This window comes from Apostichopus japonicus, chromosome 2 (assembly GCF_037975245.1).
Source record: "Apostichopus japonicus isolate 1M-3 chromosome 2, ASM3797524v1, whole genome shotgun sequence".
Lineage (NCBI taxonomy): Eukaryota > Metazoa > Echinodermata > Holothuroidea > Aspidochirotida > Stichopodidae > Apostichopus > Apostichopus japonicus.
In genome coordinates this window covers 18,854,487-18,863,473 of record NC_092562.1, presented here as the reverse complement: position 1 = coordinate 18,863,473, position 8,987 = coordinate 18,854,487, and the positions used below count along the sequence as shown (strand labels likewise).

The window sequence follows — 8,987 nt, the reverse complement described above, 5'->3', positions numbered from 1 at the left end:
CTGAAAAGAAAAAGAAAAAAAAAGGTTAAATGTTTTACAAAATTCCATTAGTTTAAAGGGTGTGGAGACTCGTACAAAAAGAAACGTCTAATGCCGGTAATCTGACCTAGTTTCGTATGAGGTGTATTACAGAAGTGTTAGACACTACCATCGATCCCAGAAAACACACACACAGCTTGCTACCGTCAGTAATTAGACACTAGTGTACAGTCAATACATATAGCTACAGTCAATTCCCACAACACAGTGTACATAGTAGCGTGGACATCTCAGGTCTAGATAAAAGATAACAAGGTATCACGTTTCATTACTGTCTGCATTTTGTAGTGACAAGAAGAAAACGTCATTTGCAAGCAACGGCAAGTTAACTTTTTCAGAGCGTGGCACACGGTTTGGGGCGAGTCTTCAATGCCTTTAAGTGGACATCCTTAAATGTGCACTTCCCAAATACAGCCACACCTTTTCACTCAAGTGGCTAAGGTATTGCTTAGCAAGCACACTAACTCCCTATAAAAAAAACCAAAACCAAATCAATAAGCTTGTAGAAAACAGAGAGATTCCTTGCCATGTGTCACATTAGACAATTTAATGTATTAACATTTTTCAAGTTTTAAGTTGCAAAAATTACAATTTGACAATTTAATACCGACAAGCCACTTTATTTTCATACAATGGAAGCAAATACTAAGACTGATATTTTCTTAATTTCATTGAAAAGCCATTCCACAAAAACAAAACCAGCAAGCCACTTGGCTTTCTACTTCCTTGAAAACAAGATTTTTTAAATTTTTCACCATGCATGACTGACTTCAAGTGATCGGCACGGTTCATGCACACATATGCGGACTTGCTCCACAAGAATGAAGTTTGTTCAAGCATTCCTTAGCAGCTAATCATCACGTTTAAAAAGTTTCCAGTTTTTTTTTACATTCTGTTGACCTCGAATAACTATTGAACTCCACCAATTGCAATAGGATTATTGCACGCACCAAGGGAAATCTAAAGTACATGCCAACTATGAACTGCAACAAGGTGCCCTTTATAACTTATATTGTTTACAAGGTTTTCAAATGATCTTTGACCTCTGCCAATTTCAATAGGTTTCTAATAAAAAGGAGGGCAACTTCCATGAACTATTGTTCACTCGACCCTCAATGAATAATTGCTTGCGGCTATATATAACAATGTTTAAACTTCACAACACTCATTCATGAACTATGCACTGAAGAAAACAGTATTTGTCCTAATACCAGCTGAATGTTGTCCTCAGTGTAACTATGCAATCTGGAATTACATAACCTGTGAAGGTTAACACATCAATTCACCATTTGTCCATATATTCATTGCAAAAAAACATAATTTCTCTCTTCATTCCACCTTTGGACCACAGACCTTTCATTCTGAAGGTCATTCAAGACATTATTCTGTCTCACTGGGTACCTCCCTACAATTAAGGGACTGGGGAACTATGGGGAAAAAGAATAACACACTATCATTTTCATAACACACTCAAGGAAGAAAGCATACTTCAAATAGTGGGCCTGGTTACAAAACTGTCACAGGGGTCTGATCTGACTCTCTTGATGCCACTGTCAACAGTTCTTGCAGGACTGTAGTATCAATAAAGTTAAGAAAAGAAATCGAGAAATCAACGTACCACAGGTGGTCTGATTTCAACCCCTCGCATATTTTGAGCTGCTTGTTTCATATTTCTCCAGCAGCCGAACACAGCACTGAATACCACGAGCATAATAATAACTATCAAAACAATAACCCAAGCATGTATGTGCCACTTGTACATAAAGTCTGCCCCTGGGTCTAATATATTGAGAGATTGAGAGAGAGAGAGAGAGAGGTGGAGAGAGAGACAACGGTTATAGTTTTGAAATGTAATACGAAACATTACAAATTGGAAACAACGTTCAGAGAATGCTGGTGGGGTATGACTGAAAATGTTAATTCCTAATCTTCTCAATGGACTTGGAATGGCAATGACTCAGTGTGCTCCTGCATGAGCTTTACATCTTTGCCTTTGACTGATTCAGATGAAACAAATGAAACTTCTTAAAACTTATTCGAGTGATAAATCTTTCTCAGGCAGAATTTAATGCTCAACCAAATTCTGATCATCACTAACAGATTTTTTTTCTCGAATTTTTTTCAAGTTCTGAAAGTGAGCTGAGAAGTCTGAAGAATTGATATCCATGGGCAACTTAATTAGTCTCTATTGCCTCTCCCAACCTAGCTGTATATTAAAACGGGCAAGTGTGAGGCAACATGTGAATAACTTTGCATGCACTGGATTGTGGCTGTGCCAAAAGAGTTTGTCCCTCTGGAGTCACTTGGATGTGGTGCACCTTAGGCACTCTGAGGGCGTAATGAGTGGGTGTGACTAGTTACCAAGACACACGATTATCTGTTATATAGTTCTGTGAGATGGCCTCGACACAAGTCTGTAAACCTTCAATATTGTTTTACTTAAAAGCTTTGATATAGCATCTAGTTTAAAACTCTTCCAAACTCACACCAAAAGAAGAATGTGAAAATGATCAAATTTATGTTGATAATAAAGATCCCGATTGGACTATTGGATTTGAAAGAAAAAGTGGGCGTTTTTCCTGATGTGTTTCAGGAAGGGGTGTGGTGGGGGGGGGGTGGGAGGTGGCACAGTGCTAAAATGTCAAAAAAGTTATGTAGGATTTGAGTAGAGGCAGGAAAGAGAGGAGTGAGGTAAAATGCATCTCAACATGATTCTTGAAACTGAGATGAATTCTGATTCCTCCTCCAACAGATACCATAATACAGCAGTTTTTTGTTGAGTTCCAAATGTTGAATATAGTTTGTTAACTACACATATATAATAGTTCAAATGTTGATTATTAATATAAATCCTTGTTTGGAACTATACCTGCTCCCAGAGATATAGATTCATAGTCAGATGTTCCTACAAGGTTGACTGCTGCCACCTTAATGGAATAGGAAGTGTTTCCACGAAGAAAATCTGAAGGGTAGAGAAAAAAAGGTTTTATTTGTAGCTGTACGTTCGGAAACCTACCAATCGCTCTAACGGTTGTACCATGTGTGACTCACTGATGTTAACTATATGATTATTACACAGTGTGGTGGTCCACAAATCTCAGTTGCAATAGTCATGAAATTGCTAAAAGGTCAAGCAGATATACACAGATTTCCTGATACTTTTTCATATAGCTAAGAATGTTAAACTGTTGCAATATATTTGACTTCAGAAATTGGCACCTCTAGGAGGGAGGGGGTGGGGTAAGGGGAAGGGTGTCAGGTCTGTCCTTTGTATTGTTCCACCATGGTTCCTTTGCTGGTCTTATCCCCATGTTAATGGAATACAAGAATTAGGGTAAAAAGCAAAGCTGATACATATAACAACCAGTGCTTTGTTAATTAACCAGTGCTATTGTCAAGTGAATGAAGGCAATGAAGGCATTAAAACATTTAGAAATTACTAAAAACGTAGCTTCATGGGATTTCATGGGTTAGAGCCCTAGCCAGCTTAAGTGAGTTTGTGTTTTCATTCAGGAGAAATCCACAGTTTTCTTATACACAATTATCCCTCCAGATTGTATACAAAAAAAAAAATATCCAAAGGATGTAAAACAGCAACTTGGACAAGCCACTTAGGAAGAAATGTAAATAATAAGCCATTTGGCTCCTCTGACATGCACATGTGGCTGCTTACTTTTGAAAAATATAAGTGACTTCCAGGCTTATTTGACAAATCATTAACAAAAATTCTTTCAGAGTGCAGGTTTGAAGTTCAATATGTCGTTAAGCCATAAAAATTCAATAGGGGATAGTTGAACTGTTATGAATAAATTTCTCCACTACTGTGTTTACAAATACATAGCTATATAGGCCTACACAACTGTAAATTTAGACAAATGCTGCAAGCTAGATCTTCGTTGTGGGCAGGTGCTCTAGGTATGAATCAGCATATGGAATAATTGTCTATCTTCTATGTGTTTTACATTCTTTTCCTCCCTATACCTCCCCCCATGCCACCACACTCACCTTCAAGACTCCTCCATTCTCTTTACGAAGATTCAGGTATCATGTCATAGCTGACTATGTCAATAGGCCCCTCCCCCACCCCTCCAATTCTCCCCACCCCTCAAATTCTCCCCGACCCCTCCAATGCCACCACCCTTAATACCTTAAAGACTCCTCCATTCTCTTGATGAAGTTTCAGGTATCTTGCCACAGCTGATAAGATGATGTCAATGGGCACCTCCATGCACCGACCCCCGCCCTCAAATCCCCCACCCCACCGGTCCAATGCCACCACCCTCACCTTCAAGAATCACCCATTCTCTTTATGAAGTTTCAGATATCTAGCTACAGCTGATAGGACTATGTTAATGGGACCCACCCCCACCCCTCTCCAATGCCACCACGCTCACCTTCATGACTCCTGTATTCTCTTCATGAAGATTCAGTTAACTAGCTACAGCTGATAGGACTATGTCAATAGGCCCCTTCCCCACCCCTCCAATCCCCACCCCCTCCAATGCCACCACCCTCACCTTCAAGACTCCTGCATTCTCTTTATGAATATTCATAACCTCCTATTACATATCTCACCCAGAATGTAATACGTCTGATTTCCTGATACATTTCGTTGAGCGACTTTTCCAGTTTGTTCATCTCTGACGATAACATGGTAGTATTGAATGGGTGCACCTTGGAATTCCACAGGAATCTCCTAGTATTAAAAGCAAAGTCAATAAAGTGATGTGAGGAATGATCAAATATGACATGAGTTTAAAAACACAATATGTGACGACCCAGAAACACGTCCATTGCCAGCTACAGATCATGCACTGCACTCGAGCATTTACCATATACACATATACAAATAACAAATGTAAAAGAAACACTATTAAAGGTTATCGGCATATTGCCACCCCCCCCCAAACCCCTCGCCTTCCCCATCCTACCATGCTTAAAACTGCTAGGTTTCACAAATAATTTTCTGGTGGTGGCCGTGCATTTTCCAAATTACTTTGAGACATTATATGGAGCGTTGTATGATACAGATGCATGTTGCAGTGATCAGGAAAAAATACTTTGAGGGTGCAAGTACAGTAGTAAACTGTCAGTCTTCCAAAGACTGTGGGTAAATAACCATCACAAATCCCCCCTACCCCTCCCCCCCAGCAGAGTGGAATAAGACTTAAGAGGACAGTATTAATGTCATAAGCCCGGTAGTCAAACTATGCATGTCATTACATGCTATTTATATGTGTAATACTTACCTTCCATGAGATATTAACTTTCCTTATGGCTTGGCCAGGCATTTCCAATTTAGTCAAACTCAGAATTTTTGGTGCCTTAGCTGGTTCTGTAAATCAAACAGATATCAATCGCTATCAGATATCAATTTTTAGCATGAAGCAGCTGTACACAGTGGTCTACAGTGACAACTGACTATTAAATGCAGTACCATAGAACAAAATATAAGTGTTAACAACCAAGAATATTTTTTTGGTCTGAAAGGGAAAATATAATGTTCACACGCTTGTCGTCATTATCAGGGAAGCTTTATTAATTTCAACAATAACATCAGTATACCCAAAACATATGGATGCAATGCTGTATGAATATATGTCACATACGACATGTTTGACCCGTCATAATTGGTTTGGAAGTTCAACTGCGCAAAATAACGAAACCTCTTAAATTAATTCATTGGTAAATTATATATATATATGCCATCAACTCACTTTGCATTTCTGTCCGTTTGCAAACGATGTCCGCACTTGACCATCTGGAACTATTGGCACCGTGGTGATCATATCTCACACCAACCTTAACGCAGGTCTCTACGTTGGCAAATTTTAAATCGCGGATATCCACAGACAGTGTAGATTCCTTCATCTGTCAAATTCAAACCAGCGGGCAAATAGAGAAAACGATGAAAGATTGAATAAAAATGTCCCATCCAATCTGCTAACATACAGATATAATCTATGAATTATTCATGGCAGATTCTGTTAGGGGTCAGAGGTTATAGGGAGAGCAGAGGAGAGGGGGGGGGGAGAAAAGTGGGGCTATACCAGGTACATTATGAAGTCAGTGCAGATGGTTGAAAAAAGCTCTCTAGAATCATTAATAAAGCTGTAGAATTTTACAAAGTACAAATGCAAATATGCATACAAACAACCTCTACATTTGCAAAGTCTCGACACCTATCTTAGTTTTAATAATCAAATTGGCTGGACAATCTAGTCTATTCAACCAACCTCATAAAAATAGATGCATAGATTAGTGTCTTTTTTGACCTCCTCAGCAATGTCACTACTGTTTCATCCACAACTTTCATTATAATATTCATTGTTTATGATAAATCGGCTTATACAAGAACCAGACAAGGAAAATGTTTAGCGGTTCCGATGCCTAGACATATTCATAGTGTGGTAAGCCGTACATATAAATATTCATGAACTTGTGCACACCAAAGTGAAGAGGATCATTTGTTAACTAATGCAGCAACATATAAAGTTAGGTACCAGGAATCAGGTAACATGTTGACAAAGTCTGACACAGTATAACCAGAAAGCCTCAGTTGGCTCTGTGACTCCTTGCTATACAAGTTGCTCAAAATTAAAAAAACCTTTGCACTAATGTAGAGCAAGTGATTAAAATGTGTCCAAGAATTAAGCGATAGCCAGAAAAGATCAGAGATTTTCGATTCTTATTTTGTAGCACTCTTTTTTGGGCATCAACCATGGCATTCAATGGTAAAGACGGATTAACAGTTTGTAGAATTTGTATTCCAAAATGAACAGTCTCCCTATGTGAAATATACACACATAGATGTATGAACATTTTCTTTTATCAATTTCGAGCAAGGAAGTCAAATCTGCTACAGAAGCATTGCTTTATTAATTTTTATTAATGAATGAGAGTTATATGACATTATTTATACACTGTGAAATATTTTCTTACAATGTTGTTACATCAACATATCAAACATGAACTAAAGTTTTTCTTTTCATACGGTTGAAGAGATATTGACATTTTTAAGAATTTCATGTTAAGGCCCCCCACTCATTAATATTCATGAGATGGGAACCAAAAACAATAGTGCACATCTACACATCATGGGCCATCTACCTACCAAGTATGACATTGACTCAACAAGTTGTGGTCAATATGAGATGTCATGTTTACAAGCTAGGCGTCACACGAAAAACATACCCGCACACACACGCCAGCATGTGATCGCAAAGGTTACTGAGCCTTCGGCATTGTAACCAACCAGGAAATCATGATAATGTGATGATTAAATATAATTCTCCTTTAATCCACAATATTTTCAACATTCTTGTATTACATACCGGTGGAAAGTCGATTCTTCCATCCGGTAACCACTGCTGCCAGTAGAGTACTCTGAAAGTGAGGAATCCTTTGTCATTTTCAGGCCAGCCTTTCGGTAGTTTCCATGTTACGTTCATGCTCTTTTCCCCAATTTTCTGAAGAATCACTGCCTTGGGCGGATTTGGAAAAACTAGAAAACAAGAAAGGGAAGAATCCAGATAAGAACTTCAACAAACCTCCTCACCTTCAACTACCTCCACCTCTACCCAAAAAATACCCACAGAAAAAAAAATGACAACCTGCCTAATAGCTTAGCAAATATCAAAACCTTATTCCATCAATACAGTCCTAGATGCCTTTATGTGACCTTAAAGGTTTGAAATCAAAGCAAACATTAAAGGGTGCACAAACACAAAAATCACCTATATGGCAGAGATCATTGTGAAGAACTAACACCCTCCCCTCTCCCACCCCCCAATAGCTAAGAAATATCTCGTTTCATTTTGGAGATACACCTAAAGCTAAACATTCGTGTCTGGCAGCTGTCATTTTGTAAATCTCTAATGTCTGACTACAATTAGGATCTGAAACCTATTAAGTTTCTGTTTTCTCTTCCTTCATGTTTTTAAAAAGGTAGAATGTTGACAATATTGACCTTGAAACCAATGCCATGATTTAGGTCATATTAAGAGGTTCAATATTTTGATTCAGCAATTGTAAAACCTGTCTCCATTACAGAAAAATAACCTTTGTAATAAACAATCAGAACTCATAAAGAATTGAAGAACAACATGGCTTGATGATGTCATATTTTAGGGCCTCGGGGAGATTAGCTTTACGCCAACCGAGTATACCCTTATTACCCCTTTAATGTTAAATATGTTAATATATAAATATTTAGACTTGATCAAGTCTTCAGTAGCTAGTGAAAGAAACACTAAATTGGTAATATCTTCAAAATGGAGTAAGAATTTTCTTAGCTGTTTGGATAGGTTTTTCATGACAGTTATCTCTATCACATATTAAGCCAGTGATGATAATTGTTGAGTTTGTGTCTCCTTCAACTTCTGGTTTCATTGTAAATTGAAAGCAAGTTTAAAAAAATTTACTTGTGTCGTCATGATCTATATGTAAGATTGCTGACTCTGCAGGCTCCGTCCAGCTGTCTTGACAATTTAACTTTACGTCCAAAGTTTTTGAACAGTACCATATTGTTTTATGATTCAGTTGGGACAATGAAGCAGGGAAAATGCACTCATTAGCCTCTGATGGAACCAGACATTCTGTCCAGTTTTGGAAAGAGGTGTTTTGACATAATGTTCTGCAAAACAAGACAGAAGTGATCGTGCTTAAAAGACATATTTACAGAAAAAAGAACAACTGAAACATGTTACTATTATTCTAGCAATGTCATGTAAATAAAGTTTTGAGTGTGTAATCATACATTCAGTTTCTCTTGTAGTTGTATTTCTTAATTGGATTAACTAAAATGACACAAGCCATGGCCATATAAACAGCATTGGTAGCAGATTTAAAACTAACAAGACTCAAGTAATCTGAGCTATATGATTGGCCTTGTTCATTGAAGAGGTGATTTTAATGGAGCAAACCAGATAATTCCTTTAAATACTTCC

The 8,987-nt window shown here is 37.9% G+C and overlaps 1 protein-coding gene across 4 annotated transcripts in view; it reads right to left on the bottom strand.

The window, feature by feature from the left end:
- LOC139981040 (uncharacterized) overlaps positions 1 to 8,987 on the bottom strand; it is a 34,344-nt gene that overhangs the window by 3,470 nt on the left and 21,887 nt on the right. For all 4 annotated transcript variants that reach the window (XM_071993156.1, XM_071993176.1, XM_071993186.1 and 1 more), the window contains exons 5-11: positions 8,463 to 8,674; positions 7,374 to 7,543; positions 5,757 to 5,910; positions 5,289 to 5,374; positions 4,615 to 4,735; positions 2,909 to 3,001; positions 1,658 to 1,818 (exon numbers count right to left, since the gene is read on the bottom strand). In XM_071993156.1, coding sequence (XP_071849257.1) covers positions 1,658 to 1,818; positions 2,909 to 3,001; positions 4,615 to 4,735; positions 5,289 to 5,374; positions 5,757 to 5,910; positions 7,374 to 7,543; positions 8,463 to 8,674 — 997 coding nt within the window. The remainder of the gene's footprint in view (positions 1 to 1,657; positions 1,819 to 2,908; positions 3,002 to 4,614; positions 4,736 to 5,288; positions 5,375 to 5,756; positions 5,911 to 7,373; positions 7,544 to 8,462; positions 8,675 to 8,987) is intronic.